Below are 19,485 nucleotides of genomic sequence, written 5' to 3'. Positions count from 1 at the left end.
AAACAATAAGCAATATGTCACTGTTATTTACTCACCTCTTCTGAAAGTAGCAGCTCATGTTGGAGAGAGATATACTATACCGATACTGCAAATGACAAGGTCTCAAAACTAAATGGAGGAGACTATTTAGTCATGTCCGTACAGAGATGCTTTCACACATTGCCACTTGATAGTGATATGGATGCATAAAACTGTTGTAAGGCAGTATGTAATGATGAGATACCAGCTCTAGTAACATCAAGGAATTTATTACTCACCAGGCTCCTCAACTTCATACGGATCACTGCTGAACCAGTTTGCTGCAAGCTGAACTTTTCCTATTAAACAGATTCTGCACCACCATCAATTTTTACGACATGAAACAGTTCCTTTACTCGAATCTTTTTATTAATATTTACATTATGCAATACTTTTCAACAGATTTCAAAATCATTTCTGTGCTCCATTTTTCAAAATAATCTTTCTGCTGTGCTTTTCACTTTGCAAGTGTCTGTGGAAATAATAGAACCCATTTGGTTTTGGCAATATAAGTTCATTCTGGCAGTGCTTGATTCAGAGAAAATAAATTCATTTTAAAATTGATCCAAAAATTGGTAGGAATATCACATTTTAAATTTGAGATTCAAAAATAGATGAACATTTTAATGTAATTTATGAGAAGACCAGAGAAATGGTCGTTTACTTTTTACAGAATTTGTCATCACAATAAAATATTGCAGCTGAACACAGGCTAATATAGATAAACCCATTTCACAAACACTGCAAGACTGTTCTGAATAAATGCACGGTCCATATAAATCTGCTTCAACACATTCTGCCTCTAAATGGCTGCATACCAGCTTTCTGTGGTATTTGTGTGTGCATTTCACATACATTTTAAAGCAATTCATATACATTTTAAAAAGTGCAATACAATATATATGCTTAAAAAATTAATCCTACTGCACACACCTCCACTGTGCTAAGTAAAACTTTAGTTTCCAATGTGAGTCTGCAAATCTTAGCCATCATTGTGTTGAACAAGATAGAAAAATAGCCTCGCAATGAAATAACCAATCTACAACTCATGGTCAATACAAGCCCAGTTTCAATGGCTCCCAATGAAAAATTGTCTTTGTCTTGTTTCCATACAAAGGTCTAGTTCTTCCATTTCCGGCTGGTTAGTGTCGGTTATCGAACTACCACATTGTGCTTCATCACAGCAGCTTTGCAGGTTTGTCCCACTTTCTTTCTTGTTCAATACTTCCTTCCTCTCTCGTTATTAGTGTTCAACCAGGGCTTTGGCTAATTTAGGAAGAGAAAGAATTAAATGTTCAACTCTTTAATCACTTAAAACAAATTTTAAACCTTATTCTTTAAAAAAACACAGGGACTGGCGGGCATCATGATCTTCATTCTCCTTTCAGAGACTTTCTACCCAAAATGTACCTGTCCACTCTTCATAACTTCCCATCTCCAAAGGTAAAATCCCTAAAAGTAATCATCAGGCAAAACTGGAAAGTATCCAATCATGCCTACATTTCTGTTGGTCAGAATGCCTCTGAGGATCATCAGTTAGCAATTTGCATACAATCTTGCTCTCATCATGCAAGGACTGGAAAATCTTGGAGCAGAGAGATCTTGTCAATGTATACAGGGTCATGGCTGTTTTAGATTAGGTAAATGAAGGGAACTTGTTCCAATAACTGTGTGATTTAAGGACAAATAGATACAGATTTAGCATTTTATTCTAAGCAGACAAAGTTAGTGTGAGGATTGTCTTAAATCTATAAACATAGTAATTTGGATTGTTTGTACAGGTGGTGCAGATTCAAAAGTGAATTGGATAAGCACTTGAAAGGCAATCGTTTGCAGGATTACAGGGGAATTGCAGTGGAATGGGACTGACTGCATTGCCTTATAAAGAGTTGACATTGTCAGTGGACAGAATGGTCTCCTTCTCAGCTGTAGCTTCTATCTTACTGCATCTTCTATCCCATTGCCCACTGTTAAATCTCTTCAGACTTTGACAAGTTGACACCACAGAGATGAACAAATAACCAAAACATCTTTCTGGTTTCCATTTACCAATTTTTAACAATATTTGAACAATATTTAAGGCCTATGAAATCATGGCTACTGCTTCTGATATTAACAAGAGCATTAGATCATTAAAACTAAATTCAAAAATTGCAAATATCACCTTACTATTGCACTGATTACTACAAACTATGTAATACAAACCTGTTGTGATTATGATCTACAATGAAAGAACGTTATTTATCAGAAAGTAATTTCTGATCGTGAATTCATAATGTTCTTCACACAAGAAACAGAAATCTTTTTCAACTATCACAAGGTAGTCATATAATCTAGATTTCACAGCATAACTCTAAAACACATTTTTAAACTTAGTATTTGTCATTGCAAGAATATTGATTGCCCAGAAAATGTTTAATAGAATGCCATTTTCTTCCATCACCACCAGAGGGCATTACAACACAACTTCACATGCACCAATAAAAGTAGACAACCAATGAATATATGAACAGTTGCAAATTCTCAATGACCATTTCTTCATAAATGGGTAGTTTAAATTTCTCATTCCACGACAATGATTAGACAATTAAAGCTTCTGAAGAATTCACTGTGCCTTCTGAAGATTTAGGGGAAACACCATCTTTATAATTCAGACTAAATTATCAGGTAAATATTTACTTTGTTTATCAAGTTTACAGCATAATGATGGAAGCAGAATCAAAATCTATCACTGTGGCAGTGCTGTGTGCAAACAACATGTGGCACCTTCATCTCCAACTCAAGATCAAAAAAGATAATCAATTTTGTGGAAAATTTTCCATGGAAATTTGTTGATATAGAATTACTTTTATAATTTCAGTAATAATAATTAACCTTAGCATTTTGAGCATAGTTTTTGTTTAAATACCACATGAACAAAGATAGTCCAATGATATAAAATATGCAGACAATTGAAGATTGAGAAGTTCATTCAGCACAACAGCTGGAATTAAATCAGAGCACTGAAGTGCATACAATATTAAATACTGTAAGGTAAACCAAGTCGCTTTAAAAGTTGGCCAAGAAAATTACAAATCAAGTTAGTACTTCCTAATGTTGAAATTAGGGATTAGGTTTTTTTTAAAATTTGCCTGAAAGTAGATTGGAATTTTACCAGAACTTTACAATTTATGATATTCCTAGATGATTGTGTTGTTAACTTTCAGCATGAGTGATCCCACAATATTACGCTTGTTGCTCCTAGCCTTTCTCACACCCTAAAAAATAAGACAACATCACAACCTTAAAAAGCACTCTGTCAATAAGATAACTTGGGACAGGCCGCTTTGTGTTATGTTGATGTGCTCATGACAAACACTGGTAGAACTTTGAAAACAGATTTAGCAATTTACTTGGCTTTTCCTGGAATGAAATGCAGTGAGAATGAAACAGCAAAGGGAAATACAACGCAAGACGTATTATTCAGAGATGATCCTTCTCCTTTGCTGACTCTTTCAGCGGGCCTGCTAGTACTTTTTTTTTAAAGTCTCAGCTATAAAATGTTTTTGGTAAGGCTGGCATTCATAGATTTTATTAATCTGTATTGCAATGTACTGCTGCTGCAGTACAACAAATTTCATAACGTATGTCAGTGACAATAAACCTGATTCTGATATTGATACTGCTTTTTCTCATCTGTGGCCAAGACATCCTAAGTGACAGTGGTATGAAGTGGCACAGAAGAGACTGACAAACCAGACACTAGACGGAGGTAAATTTAAAAGGCAAACACAAGAAAATCTGCAGATGCTGGAAATTCAAGCAACACACACAAAATGCTGGTGGAACACAGCAGGTCAGGCAGCATCTATAGGGAGAAGTGCTGTCGACGTTTCGGGCCAAGACCCTTCATCAGGACTTCGTTAGTCTTGACGAAGGGTCTCGGCCCGATACGTCGACAGCGCTTCTCCCTATAGATGCTGCCTGACCTGCTGTGTTCCACCAGCATTTTGTGTGTGTTACCAGACAGAAGTGATGCATTACCTTTAGTGTTAAGAGACATAGTGAAAAACTCAAAGCCTGTATACTGAGAAGGATTTATTTACCATTTAGAATAGCTTTAAATTAAAATCAAGCAGCCACAATAGGTGTGGACTTACTTAAGTAACTGGTGAAAGCTGTAAGACAGAAACAAAAGTGTGGATCTTGAGAACAAGACAACCCTTTGTGCAGTTACGCATAAAAAGTTAGGCACTACACAATTTTTCCAAATTAGCATTGAGCTAAGTTCTCTGGATAGCAACCCAAAGAACAAGATCACCGTCACACAAATGAACATTCTAATGACTTTCAGAAGGTTGTGTTTAAATAAACAGCATTTCCTACCAATAGAATTATCAATTATCCTACAAATCCACCCAAAATATACCTACTATTGTCATATCTAACTTGTATAACACATTCAAGTCATCCAACATAAAAATCATGGGCAAATTCGTAATCTTTCTCTTCCAACTATGATTTTATTTTAATACCCCCTCACCTGCCCCCGCACAATCCTCTCTCTACCTCCCACTTTCTCTCTTGTATGTACAATACCTTCATTTTACTGATATTGTTATGATCACTATTTCTCTGCACAGCTGATCACTGACAACATGCTCCTGTCCACATTAGTGGTACTGAGGTTGAGAACATTGACAGCTTCAAGTGCCTGAAAGTGAACATCACCAATATCATCAGCCACATAGTAAAAGGATGTTGGGAATGGTGAGGGTGAAGTGCCACAGGAGGGGCGTGGGGCAGATGGCAAAGGTGGGGGGAGGCATGGTGGCATGAGTGCAACACACCAGGCAAGGTAATTTGATTCTAAACAATTGGTTTATTGTCCATTACAGAAAGTCTCTTTGGTGCTTCCTGCTCCTGTCCTCCTTCCCAACCATGATTCCCCTTCTCCCTGCCCCCTTCCCACCCTCAGTCCACAATCAGAATCAGGTTTATCATCACTCACACGTGCCAATGGCTCCAATCCTCCAGGAGTCTGAAGAAATTTGACATGCTTCCATCATCCACCGCCAATTTTTATCAATGCACCATACAGCAATTCCTATCTGGATGCATCATAGCTTACAGTCTACTTAGTTAATATTTAAAATTCAGAGATACAGCACAGTAACAGGCTCCTTCCAACTCACTGAGCCTGTGCTGCCCAACCACACTCATGTGACCAATTAAGTACTAACTTGTACATCTTTGGAGTGTGTAAGGATACTAGAGCACCCAGAGGAAATCCACATAGTCAAGGGGAGAACGTACAAACTCCTTAAAGACGGTAGTGGATTTGAACCTGGGTCACTGGCACTGTCATTGTGTTACGCTAACCACGGCACCACCATGGATTTATATGACAACTGTTGTGCATGTGACCACACAGAAATGTTAACAGTTGTGTATACAGCTCCCTTCCAAGGACCATGTGTTATATCTTACTACCTCAGGCAAGCAACTGCAGTAATCAAAGATGTCACCCACCCCAAACATTCTCTCTTCTCCCTCTTTGATCGGGCAGACGATACAAAATCCTGAAAGATGTCTTCTAAGTTACTGTTGTAAGGCTATGGAATGGTTCCCTAGTACAATAAGATTGACACTTGACCTCACAATCTTGTACCTTGCTGTTTACCTGCACTGTTTTCCTCTGCAGCTATCGCACTTTGTTTTGCATTTGATATTTATTCTACCTCAATTCACTGTGTAATGATTTGATCTGTATGAACAGTATGCAAGACAAACTTTTCACCATCTGATAACACATGATAACAAATTCACCCTTCCCTGGCAGAGATCCAAAACATAACTGAGAAATTGTTTCACAGAAGTACTGTGTGCCAAATCAATACAATGACTTCATAAAAAATTTCAAAACTGAAAAAGCAGGGTCGGACACCCACCCATTTTACATAGAACTCACTTAAAACTAAACTTTTGTGATTGCTGTCCATTGCATTAATGATCAGGACTACTTGAAGAGGAATTGGTCGATTGGCATGATGCAATATTCTGCTCAGTATCACGTTTTCAGTTAACCTTCAACAAGTTGCATTATTGAAGGCATTGCTAAGTTAGTACTAGGTGTAAAATTAGATTGTAATCAAGACATAATACCGGTTAAAGCAGAAGTCATGTTAAAAGTTGTTAGTTCTTACTTTGTTTAGACAAATGTGTAGTGGAATCCATTGCTTACAGGGGAGTGTGGAGGGGAAGGTGCTGAAGATGGATGGACCTGCTGTTGCGCTGAAAGGGATCATACATAGAAACAAGGACAAAAATAGTTAACCACAAAAGTTAGCAACAAGACGACAGCCAATGTACAAATTCAATACCATCATTTCTGGTTACGCTTGGAAATAAATTAGTAATTGTTTTAATAAACATTGACATGCAAAATTCACTAGTCATTATTTGCAACGATATACACAAATCATTTAAAGCATAAGTGCCAAAATTAAGATGTTTATATCACTAAAATCTTCCCAGTATAAAATACCTACTGATGAAAACGAAGTTACACGAGCACCAGTAACTATTAGTAATATGCTCACGTGGGCATTCGTTAAATGCAGTCAGTAAATCTCAACAGACTGCCCGAGTGTAAGGGCATTGCAATTCCATTCTCATCCAATATCTATAGCATTTGGGGTATTAGCTTATAAACTCCTTTAAAATGTAAAACTCCACACAAGCTCTAACTGATCTTATTTTATTGCAGTACATCAGAGCTCTGTTCCGAAATGGCAGCTTGGAATAGGGAACAACTGTTGTTACCAGAATTTTTGTACTACTCATCTCATATTCTTGAAGATAAGAGATGCATAAAATTCTACACACCTTGACTAAATGCCCCTCATCATATGCAGACTGAAAATTGATAAAGCCCTTAGCAATCTTCCATAACTTTGCAAGCATCCAAAAGAGAGGGCCTTTGTAAAGTAACAATAATCGTGAAAGGAAACTGCCTTGAAGGGAGGGAACTTACCAGGAAGAGTTAATATGGGACATGCAAAACAATAAATTATCTGGGAAAGCAGTTTACATCGGTGTGACATATTTCAACTGAAAACTAATCTTGCTACGTCAGGATAATTTTGTAACAAATTCTGTTGTACAAGTAATCAAAATGTGCATGCAAATATATTTTACAACTATAAAATACAGAGATTTGAAAGAAAAGAAACAGCAAGTTTCAACTGCCTCATTTAAATTAAAATGTTTTTCTCAAAATTATTAGGGACTAAAACTTAAAGAAAATTATTTTAGAATCCAATAGTAGATATAGGACAGTACAGCACTATACAGGTGCTTTTCCCACACTATTATGTTAAAAAAGACAATTACAAATATAATTGATAAATATCAGACTAGAAATTTACTTGAGGTTGCAAAAGGAGTATTATATCATATGGGCCATAATGTCATAATCCTAAAGGAATCTGTTGGAGAGGTGACGAATGGCATTACAGTAAAAACTTTCAAAGGCTTCAATGTATGGAGAAGTATTGCAGAAGCTTTAAGAATAAGGAATTTAGGGATGAGTAACAAATTGACTAGCATCTGGTTAGAAAATAAATGCAGATTCTTATAGTGCTTAGAAATATTTTATGGCAGGCTCCCCATGTATTTTCAGAGCACAGACCTTGAGAGAGCAGCGTGCAGAAACGGACAAGTGATTATAAAGGACAAATTATAATTTTGAGGTTCAAAGCAAACAGTGTGTGGTTAGTGGCAAGATTATACAATGTACAGTAACATGACAGTGGAATTCAATAGAATTTAATATGAAATGATACAATTAGCATATTGAAGGCAGTGAGACTGACAAAGCAAATAAAAAATTTGATGGAATAAACCTACTGCTTTATTTCTTCAAAACTGATCAACTTAAATATATACCAACTGCTCCAGTCTGATACTATTTCTTCAAACCTTTTCGCCTTTCTGGTCTAAATAAGTCATTGTTAGTTTTAAGAATAACAGATAAACTAACAGAAGTTGGTGGAATCAGTTAATCTTTCACATTACTGGATATTTATAAAATAAACTATCAGTTATTGCCCATATGGTTTTAATGGTAAATATCATTGGCTGCAGCAGATGGATTTGATCAATGTGAATGATACAACTGACTTTGGTGCTGCTCGGGTGAGAATGAAAGAGAGTCAACGAAGAATCTCATGTCAATTACTTACCAAATGTTTGACTGAGAAATTAAATAACCTGTTCTTATTACATCAACTCACACCCTCTATCTAAATGGATGGATGAGACTGCTGCTGGAAGCAACTCCTTTCAGATCTCACTTAAATGAAAAAAAAATTAACTCCTGTAAACACTTTGTATATATAGTTTAAATCTTAAGTTTTGAATTTTTATTTCAAAAGCCAATTCTATCATTGTAATCAAGAAAAGTAACAAATAGTTCTTAATGTAATATTTGTCCCCAGCTGCGAGGCCCTGTTGCTTGTGTGGTTCTGTCTGTTCCACACTATTACTGACCAATAATGAATATGCAGAAAACATTCAATAATTGCTCAGTCTACAATCTTCACCTCCATTAAGGCATGCGAAAGCTATTCCAAATCTTCTTTCTTAATTGATGACACAGATGAAGTGGACTTCACATTGAAAAAACAATTTCTAGGTGTTGTGTGTCGATATTAGAAGAGGAGGGTGTACCTGCTACAATCTTACTGCGTTGGGAAGCTTCAGATGCTAATGCATACGACATAGTGATAATACGTTCCTGCTCTTGCAGTTGTGAATCTACATCAGCTGTACTTTCTCTGCTGTTAACTCCTGTCTGCATATTCTGGAAACTGATGGAGAGAGAGAGAGAAAAAAACAATTCTGAGAGGTCACATTCAGAATGCAACACAATACTTAACAGAGCAGTATCACAGTTACTTCCTGCCAACAACCTAGCCACTGGGGTTGAGGGAGCGGGAGGTTTGTTTGCAAGGACACACCATTTGGTGACAGGAAAACAGCAAGTTCAAGATGGCTGACAAATGATGTTGATTGGGGTGGAAGTGCAGAAAACCTGGCTGTGTTGGATGAATAGGATAAGGAAAGCTGGAATTGATAAAGTTGTGGAGCCAAGATTCAAGGACATGATGTTAGGATAAGGGGTCAGCTGGAGATGAGGAGACGGTTATGATGAGGGTTGTGAGTATTTGGAATTCTCCAAACCCACTGGATTGTGTCATCTTCATTGAACAAGAACCCAATATAACACCTACTGCTTAGGACAGTGGGGAAATGAAGTCTCCTCCAGGTTCATATATATTAGCCATGGTTGTTGCATGTCACACATGAGGCTCCTTAACAAGACAAGAGCACACAGCATCACAGGAATGAATAGAAAACTGGCAGACCGTCAGGAGGCAAATGGTGGGAACAAACAGAGCATTTTCTCATTGACACTGGGACTGCTTCCTTTCATGCTATACACCAATAATTTGGATGACAGAATTGATGGTTTTGTGTCCAAGTTGGTGGACGATACGAAGAAGGACAAAGTGGCAGATGCAGTATTGTGTAGGGAAGTGTATGGTCATGTACTTTGGTAGAAGGAATAAAAGCATAGATCAATTTCTGAACAGGGGGAAAATTGAAAAATCAAAGGTGCAAAGGGACTAGGGAGTCCTCATACAGGATTCCCTTAACTTGCAGTTTAGGTTGGTGGTGCGAAAGGTGAATGCAGTGTTAGCATTAATTTATGTTGTAATACGGAGGGTGTAAGAGGCACTGGGGGAGGGGGAGTTTATGAGGCATTGGTCAGACCACACTTGGAGTACTCTGAACCGTTCTGGGCTCTTTACCTAAGAAAAGATGTGCAGGCATTGGAGAGGGTTCAGAGGAGGTTCACAAAAATTATTCTGGGAATGAATGGGTTAATGAATGAGGAGTGTTTGATGGACCTGGGTCTGTACTCGCTGGAGTTTAGAAGAATGAGAGGAGGATCTCATATTGAAAGGCCTAGATAGAGTGGATATAGAGAGGATGTTTCCTTTAGGAGGTTAGTCTAGAACCAGGGATACAGCCTCAGAATACAAGGATGTCCATTTAGAACATAGCTGAGGAAGAATTTCTTTAGCCAAAGGATGTTGAATCTGTGGAATTCATTGCCACAGATGGCTGTACATGCTAAATCATTGGGTATATCTAAAGCAGAGGTGACAGGTTCTTGATTATTCAATGCGTCAAAGGTTACACGGAGATGCCAGGAGAAGGATAATAAATCAGCCATGATGTCAGAACAGACATGATGGGCTGAATGGCCTAATTTCTCCTATCTCTTATGGTCTAATCTGGACAAGAGCCTTCATTTTGAGAGTGAAACAACAGCATCCCAGACATACCTTCTGGCACCAAAGTATGTTCACTAAAATACAAAATATCTCAATGAATCAGACCTCTCGGCCCCATTCAGACTACGAGATTTCTATAAGATCACTAGATTTCACAATCAAACCATCGTGAATCCCATCCCGAAAAATAAGAAGTGGAGATATGGGAGCAAGGGAAATGTGGCCCTTTTATTACCTCACATTAATATATTGATTCCAATCTAAACTAATTAAAAAGCAGAGAGTCAAAACCACATTCAAGTTATCTGGTATGGACACTGTGAGGTATGTCCTTAATAGGTATCAAGCTTGCACAAATACAACTTAATTAGCAAGAAGAGCAGCGATACTGGCATCAGATTATGTTCTGTAGTGTCCAGAATACTTTGAATCAAAGTACAACAGTGTTTAACTTAAGAGTAACAACACAAAATCCTACTTATTTTTCTAAAATTTCATTTACTTATACATTAACAATCCCATTTATTTTCACAGAATGTCATTCCTTGCAGGAAGCCATTAATGATTTTTTGTTAATCATAGATTCATTGAGGTGTGCACCACAGCAACAGGCCCCTCAGGCCAACTTGCCCATGCCTAGCCCCATTTGCCTGGTTTTGGCCCATATCCCTCTAAATATTTCCTGTCCAGTACCTGCCTAAAATATCTTTTAAATGTTGTAACTGTACCTCCTGTGGCAGTTTGTTCCACATAGCTACCATGTGAAACACTTCTCCCTTGGATCTCCTTTAAATCTTTTCCCTCTCATCTTAAACCTAGACCCTCTAATTTTCCATCTTGGGGAAAAGAATGACCACCTACCCTATGTACACTTCTCATAATTTCATATACTTTTATCAGATCATTTCTCAGTCACTTCAAAGTCATAGCCCATCCACTCCCTCTTTATAATTTAATCCTGTTCTCATACCAATATTATTAATAATCTTCCACATACTTATCACAAATATAATGTGAATGCTTCAGCTACATTTCATGATTTAGTGTGCCTAGTTCTGCATCCTAATCAAATGTACTAGATAATCTAAAAACAGGGGCTCTAACTACTCCAATGTTGCTTGCACATCAGGAGAAGGGAAATAAGAGCAATGGGATGTGTTTTTGGGTAGTTAATGGTTTTTGGATCTGAAATATTGTAGAATATTGGTTCTATTCAGTCAATTTTAAATTGTTCAGTCAGGGCCAGCATTAAATCAAGAGCTTTCTTTAACAGAAGTACCACCTGTGAGTATCTGAATTAAAAATACAATGAAAATCACAATTTATTTACAAGTACCTTGATTTAGCAAGAATGTTTTTGATTTTTTGCACCTTGCGTCTCCTTGCCTCACATTCTTCATAGGAGAGTGGTTCATCAGGCTCCATTTCAATATAGCGCTCTGGAATTAAAACCATGTCTGGCTTTGATAACTAAAAAGACAAAAGGATCAAATTAATAATAATATGGGAGTGCAGACTGAATAGATAAAAAAAAACTATTTTTGGAAACAGGTTTAAATATAGTACACCTACTCAAAATAAAATCTCAATTTTCCACCAGTCAAAAAGTGTTCAGGGTGAAATTAATTTAAACAAATTAAATGCAGTTCCATTTGTGCCTCAAATGCTTTGTTGAAATAAATGCTGGTGGGTAAGTGGGTGTTCTAAATCTGAGGCACATTGATTATGTCAAGTTTTGTTCCACAAATGATTGTTGCAGATAATGGTTTACCAAACTGGGTACATTTTCCCCTCCCCTTAAATTATTCAATTTGTTAACCATATAATTCATGTTAAAGTGAACTAAATGTTGAGAACAGGTACCTTGTATAAATGCTGCATTCATTCTAACCACTAGCCCAAAAACACATTTCTAGAGAAAATAAAATTACTGAGGAATATGTGCACAGTTACAAATTGAATAAAGTGTTCCAAACTTGTGAAACCTAAGGCCACTGCCTCAGACAGAGAGTATGACTTAATTTTGCTTAATCTTCAAATTTTCTGTTGATAAAGGTTTGTTCGCAGGTTGGATGATACAAGAAGTTATAACTGTTCACAACTAGTACTCCAAAGGTAGGATTCCACAGAAACAAACCAGGCGGTTGAACTGAGGGTCATCCTAACGAAGTTTGAAACACCGAACAAAGGTCGTGTTTCAGAACATTTCCTATAATTTAACAGAGATTCCAGATGGTCAAATATTTAATCCATTGCAGCAGCAGTACACAATGCATCCTTTTAGGGTGCTCAGAAGAACATGCAATTGAACTGCAATGCAATTGTCACTAGAGGCAAACTTCTGGAAGGAACTCCTTACGCACTGACACCATTCAAAATAAGGGCAACATTAAATCTTCAGTCAATTCAAACAGAATATCCAGTCATTTAACTCCTCCTCCTCCACCAGAAAGCTGGTATGTGCAAATTAGCTACTGAATTGGCTGCCTCAATTTGCCTGCTGAAGCAACAGGTCCACAGCAGATGCCATCTCATTGGCTCTTCATTCAACCCTGAACATCTGGACAGCAGAGATGCATACTTCAAGATGTTCTCCATCGACTACAACTCAGCATTCAATACCATCATATCCTCTCCCAGAGAGCTGGGAATGCAAGTTGAACTTTGTGTTTACTTCAAGCAAGGAATTACCACATGCTTAATCAAACTATATCAACACACACACACACACACACACAAGATTACTCAAATATTACTGAAATATTAAATACACAACAGTTTGGAGATGTCCTGAGCTTGGGAAAAATGGTATGTAAGACTTCCTTGATTTTTGTTTTAAACACTGGAGATTTGATGTTTGCAAATGCTATAATGTAGCATTATTACCTCTTTACTGAGATCCAAATTGTAATCCAGTGGCTCCACATCAGCTTCCATCACCGGCACTGATTTGGCAAATCCGTCCTCATCACCATTATGATCTTTCACTGCTTTTTCTAATAATTGCATATCAAACTCTTGCTCACGCTTCCACTAAAAGGAAAGGAAACAAGCAATTAACACGCTGCTAGAAAATTATATACTCAAAATTATGTTCCTGGAGTTGGCGATTAAGAGTTCATTACGGTGATTTCAAAGAGCCACCGACTCCCCCTCCTTCTTCCAGGCAGGTCTGAAAACCAATCAAGTTATTGTAAACTTGGGAGTCAGCTCTGACCTCAAGGTGAGGTTCAATCCACACATCTATACCAACACCACTTGCTTCCACCTCTGCCCCTAGCTCAGTTACTTGCTGCCAAAATGGCAATCCGTGACTTTATTTCCTACACCTTGACTGGTACACCAGGCTGCTGCCAGCCTTGCTATGTAAACCTGAATTCTACTGTTTGTTCTATTCACCTAAAGTATTACTTCCATGCTCACTGACCTTCTTCATATCCCGGACAAGCAACAACTAGAGATCAAAATTCTCAGCAAAAATTTTCAAATAACTATTTTTTAAACTTCTACAGCCTTGTTGTTCTATAAATGTTTGTACACCTCTGAATCTGGCCATAGGAATCTCTGAATACAGTTGTTGATGCACAAGCAATATGTCTTAAGTTGGCAAGAACCTCAGGTCAGGTATTTCCCTCCTAAGCCATTGCACTTTCTTCCTTCTTTTCAAATATGTCTTCAAACCTTGCTAAGTTTCTGGTCTACTGCACAATTTAGTGATTTTATATGAAATTTGATAGACAGGACTCTTAGCAGTGCTCTGTTACACAAAAAGGTAAAATACAGATTGATGTTGCTAGTGCACATCTTGGATTGAGAAGTCCAGCTATGTTATACTACCAACTTATAATTTGAGCAAACCAGCACAGTTAAAATCAATCCAATATTGGAAAATAGTGTCTTTCCCTTCCTTTCTAGTCCTGATGAAGGGTCTCGGCCCAAAACATCAACTGTTTACTCTTTTCCATAGATTCTGCCTGGCTTGCTGAGTTCCTCCAGCATTTTGCACGCATTTTTTTCCTACATATTGTTTAGCATCACTTAGATAGATTTGTTTACCATTACGGAGCCTAGAATAATTACTCTTTGTTCTGTTACAGGATGTGGATACAAGAAAGGCCAATATTTCTCATCTGCGTAATTGACCTTGAGAACGTCATGGTGTGCCAACTTTGTGAATCAGGAAAGACCTTTTGGCGAAAGTACTCCCAATGCATTTATTCCAATAATAACAAAGCAGCAAAAATAGATTTCCAATTAATGACGATGTGCCATTTCAATGGGAACCTCCTGGCTGTAGTGTTCCTGTATACTGTTGCTCCTGCTCTCTTCTGGATTTATCATAGTGCTCTCAGGAGTAGCCCGGGAGAGCACCTGTCATGCACTTTGTAAACACAATAAACACTAAACGTGGATTGGTTGCAGAAAGAGTGAACACTTAGAGCAAAGTATGTGGTGCAAATCAAGCCAGCAGATTGGTCCTGTAAGGAGCTATTTGGAATTGCACACTTATCAACAAGAGGAAAGTATTCCAATCAATTCCTCACTCATATCTTACAGGAGCTGAAATAATCTTTTGAGTGTGAATGTGGAAGACATTAGATACTGGCAGCATGAAATGCAAACAGGTTAAAATACTGCAAAGTCAATGAGAAAGAAAAGTGGTTTGAAGTCCAAATGCAATTGTTGATGATGGAGGGGACATCTGTAAGAGCTAATATGACATACATGGAACAAGGATTTACTCCTCCTCAAAATATGGGCACAAATTGCCATGATTACTCACCAGCTTGACACAGACAACTTTCCCTTCCATAAGCTCAGATAAACATTTGATCCTTTGCACTCCACATACAAATTGTCTTTGTCTTTGTCTCAGCAATGAGCCTAGCCAGGATCACTGGAGACTCGGTTGCAGGTGACAAAACAGTTGGCAACGACAGGAGTCAGAAGAGTACTAGAGGTGGAGGTCATCTTTCACAATGGGGGAGCAAGTAAGCCATTTTAAAGATTCCAACCAATAGAATACATCTGCAGTTTACGAGATTGGTGGTGACACTGTGCACAGGAAGGGATTGTTTTTCCCAAGGAAAACCAGATACATTAACCAATTGTTTTCAGGTAAAATAGGAAAGAGCTATTTCCTGTTTACAAAATTAATAGCTACTCTATAAAGAAAACCCATAGCAGCCAAGAACTGTGTAAGGATCTCAAAGGGCACTAACTGACATATTGGCACATAAAGAAGTTTTAAATCGTTAAGAAAGGTTAAGACCATTTGTGCATCTTTGACAGGCACAATATCTGGAAATCCTTTAAAGTAGATAGTTGACATTTAAGGGCTCTTGACCAACCTCATAGGTCCCAAACCTAATAGAGAAAATACCTATTGCTGGTAATCATGGATGAATTTACATGAGAGGTAGTATCATTCCCAACAGGAGTCCGTTCAACACTAACCATAGAAGTCCAAATGCAACTATTAATAATGAGATGGGATTGCCACTTCAAAGATTAGATCAAGGAACCATTTTTATTGGGAAAATAATGGAGAGAGAAAGGCAAATGCTTCCAGCATTTACTATTAATTCAGATTTCCAGCTTCTGTAGTATTCTGTACTAGAATCCTATATTTATATCCTTTGTGCAAGGTGTGACTTCAATGACTGAGACACGTTCCCTTGATGCCCATGAACCTTAGTTGTACCAGGGTTCTTTCATACACAACCACATAGTGTCTGGGTGTCGAAAGGCATCAATGTCACATTATTTCTGGGGATTGTTTCTTGGATTCATGTTTGGATCAGGGCTGCAATCAAATCCACAGGCAAGTGATCTTAGCAAAACCCAGACTGAGCAATGGTCAGTGGATATTGGTAGTTGCTACTTAATGGCACCAATAGCATTTTCCATCATTTTGTTGGCAACTGAGAGCACACCTTCAGAAAAGTAATCATCCAGAATGGATTTGTTCTGCACAGCAAGAAATCAAGCATTCCTTCTTCATTTGCCATCTGTTTGTTTACATAAACACTCAATAATTATGACAGAAAAATTCCACTTAGTTTTGGTACTATTGATAGAAGCTGTTCATTAAACTGACAGATACTGGTTGTTACTGATGGCAACTGGAAGAGATCTCTCCGTTTTTTAGACCATAGACAAAGGTGCAGATTTAGGCCACTTGTCCTGTCAAGTCTGCTCTACCATTCCATCATGGCGGATTTATTTTTTCACAACATCCTCCTGCTTTCTCCCTATAACCTTTCACACCATGACTAGCCAAGAACCCATCAACTTCCACTTTAAATATACTCACCAAATTGGCCTCCACAGTCATCCATGGCAAGGAATTCTAGATTCGCCAGCCTCAGCTCAATAGACGTCCTCTATTCTGAGGCTGTGCCCTCTGGTCCTAGACTCACCCGCTATAAAGAAACAAATTCTCCACATCTATTCTGTCTAAGCCTTTCAATGTTCAATAGGTTGAATGAGATCCTCCACCCCCCCCCCCCCCATTCTTCTAAATTCCAGCGAGTACAGGCCCAGACCCATCAAATACTCCTCATATGTTAACCTATTCATTCTCATGAACCTCTTCTGGACCCTCTCCAATTGCAACGTATCTTTTCTTAAATAAGGGGTCCAATACTGCTCACAACAATCCAACTGCAATCTGATCGATGACTTATAAAGCCTCAGCATCGCATCCTTGCTCTTATATTCTAGTCCTTTCAAAATGAATGCGAACATCAGATTTGCTTTCCTTACCACTGTCTCAACCTGTAATTTAACCTTCAGGGAACTTTACACAAGGACTCTTAAGTCCCTTTGCATCTCTGATGTTTGAATTTTCTCCCCATTTAGAAAATAGACTATTTCTTTATTCCTTCTAACAAAGTCCATCACCATACACTTCTCCATTATTTTCCATTTGCCACTTCATTGCCCATTCTCCCAATCTGTCCAAGTCCTTCTGCAGACTCCCTGCTTCCTCAACACTACTTGCTCTTCCACCTCGCTTCATATTGTCCACAAAGGCCACAGAGCAATCAATTCCTTCATACAAATTGTTGGCATATAACATGAAAAGTAGTGGTCTCAATACTGACCTCTGTGGAAAAACACTAGTCACTAGTAGCCAACCAGAATAAGCTTCCTTTATTCTGACTCTTTGCCTCCTGCCAGTCAGCCAACCTTTTATCCATGCTAGTACCTTTCCCGTAATGCCATGGACTCTTATCTGTTAGGTAGCCTCATGTGTGGACCCTTGTCAAGGACCTTCTGAAAATCCAAATAAACAAATCCACTGACTCTCCTTTCTCTATCCCGCCTATTATTTCCTCAAAGAATACCAACAGATCTGACAGGCAATATTTCTTCTTAAAGAAACCAGGTTGCCTTTGGCCTACTTTAGTATGCACCTGAAACCTCATCCTTAATAACGGACTCCAACAACTCCCAACCACTTAAGTCAGGATAACTGGCCTATAGTTTTCTTTCTTCTGTCTCCCTCTCTTCTTAAAGAGTGGAGTGACATTTGCAATTTCACAGTCCTCTGGAAGCATCCCAGAATCAACTGAATCTTGAAATATCATTGGCTAATGCCTCCACAATCTCATCAGGTAATCTTACAGAACCTTTGGGTATAGTCCACCTAGTCCAGGTGACTTATCTACCTTCAGAACCTTTCAGCTTCCCAAGCTTAGTAATAGCAATGACACACTTCAGCCCTATGACACTCTCAAAGTTCTGGTAGACTGTCTTTCACTATGAAGACTGATCCAAAATATTTAAGTTAATCTGCCAATTCTCCTTCTCCCATGACTACCTCTTCAGCATCTTTATCTAGTGGTCCAATATTCACTCTTTTAACCATATAACAATTACAGCACGGAAACAGGCCATCTCTGCCCTTCTAGTCCGTGCCGAATGCTTACTCTCACCTAGTCCCACTGACCCGCACTCAGCCCATAACCCTCCATTCCTTTCCTGTCCATATACCTATCCAATTTTACTTTAAAAGACAATACCGAACCTGCCTCTACCACTTCTACTGGAAGCTCATTCCACACAGCTACCACTCTCTGAGTAAAGAAATTCCCCCTCATGTTACCCTTAAACTTTTGCCCCCTAACTCTCAACTCATGTCCTCTTGTTTGAATCTCCCTTACTCTCAATGGAAAAAGCCTATCCACGTCAACTTTATCTATCCCCCTCATAATTTTAAATACCTCCATCAAGTCCCCCCATCAACTTTCTACGCTCCAAAGAATAAAGACCTAACTTGTTCAATCTTTCCCTGCAACTTAGGTGCTGAAACCCAGGTAACATTCTAGTAAATCTTTTCTGTACTCTCCCTATTTTGTTGACATCTTTCCTATAATTCAGTGAACAGAACTGTACACAATACTCCAAATTTGGCCTTACCAATGCCTTGTACAATTTTAACATTACATCCCAATTCCTATACTCAATGCTCTGATTTATAAAGGTCAACATAACAAAAGCTTTCTCCACCATCCTATCCACATGAGATTCCACCTTCAGGGAACTATGCACCATTATTCCTAGATGACTCTGTTCTACTGCATTCTTCAATGCCCTACCATTTACCATGTATGTCCTATTTGGATTATTCCAACCAAAATGTAGCACCTCACACTTATCAGCATTAAACTCCATCTGCCATCATTCAGCCCACTCTTCTAGCTGGTCTAAATCTCTCTACAAACTTTGAAAACCTACTTCATTAGTATACCTTTTATAAAAGGTCATACATTTTATTCTTTATATATCTGAAAATAAAAACATTTGCTATCCTCTAATATTATTGGCTAGCTTACCTTCATATTTCATCTTTTCTCCCATATTTTTAGTTGCCTTCTCTTTCTTTCTAAATCTTTTTATTAATATTAGTAATATGGACAGAATACAGATGATATATTGATAAAGAAATTACCAACATACACATTCCATTACATATGAAAAAAAAACATACATAATAGTTACAATATAAATGAGTTTACCAGGACATAAGCCATAAGATATATGTATGGACATAGTTAGTCTAAATATTTCATAATGTATAATATAAAAAAAAACAGAAAAAAGAAAGAAAAAA

At 37.9% G+C, this 19,485-nt stretch overlaps 1 protein-coding gene across 9 annotated transcripts in view; it reads right to left on the bottom strand.

Moving 5' to 3' along the window:
* Positions 1–360: 360 nt before the first annotated feature.
* Positions 361–19,485, bottom strand: part of plekha7b (pleckstrin homology domain containing, family A member 7b) — a 422,578-nt gene continuing 403,453 nt past the window's right edge. For 7 of the 9 annotated variants that reach the window (XM_059975736.1, XM_059975739.1, XM_059975742.1 and 4 more), the window contains 5 exons: positions 13,251–13,397; positions 11,701–11,834; positions 8,731–8,870; positions 6,204–6,291; positions 362–1,284 (listed from right to left, as the gene is read on the bottom strand). In XM_059975736.1, the coding sequence (XP_059831719.1) occupies positions 6,209–6,291; positions 8,731–8,870; positions 11,701–11,834; positions 13,251–13,397 (504 nt within the window). In that variant the 3' untranslated portion in view covers positions 362–1,284; positions 6,204–6,208. Of the gene's footprint in view, positions 1,285–6,203; positions 6,292–8,730; positions 8,871–11,700; positions 11,835–13,250; positions 13,398–19,485 lie in introns of all 9 variants that reach the window. The other 2 variants (XM_059975738.1, XM_059975737.1) reach the window with 2 other exon arrangements.

The sequence above is a fragment of the Hypanus sabinus genome, chromosome 7 (assembly GCF_030144855.1).
Source record: "Hypanus sabinus isolate sHypSab1 chromosome 7, sHypSab1.hap1, whole genome shotgun sequence".
Lineage (NCBI taxonomy): Eukaryota > Metazoa > Chordata > Chondrichthyes > Myliobatiformes > Dasyatidae > Hypanus > Hypanus sabinus.
The sequence above is the reverse complement of the archived record's forward strand: the minus strand, read 5'-3'. Positions and strand labels throughout refer to the sequence as shown.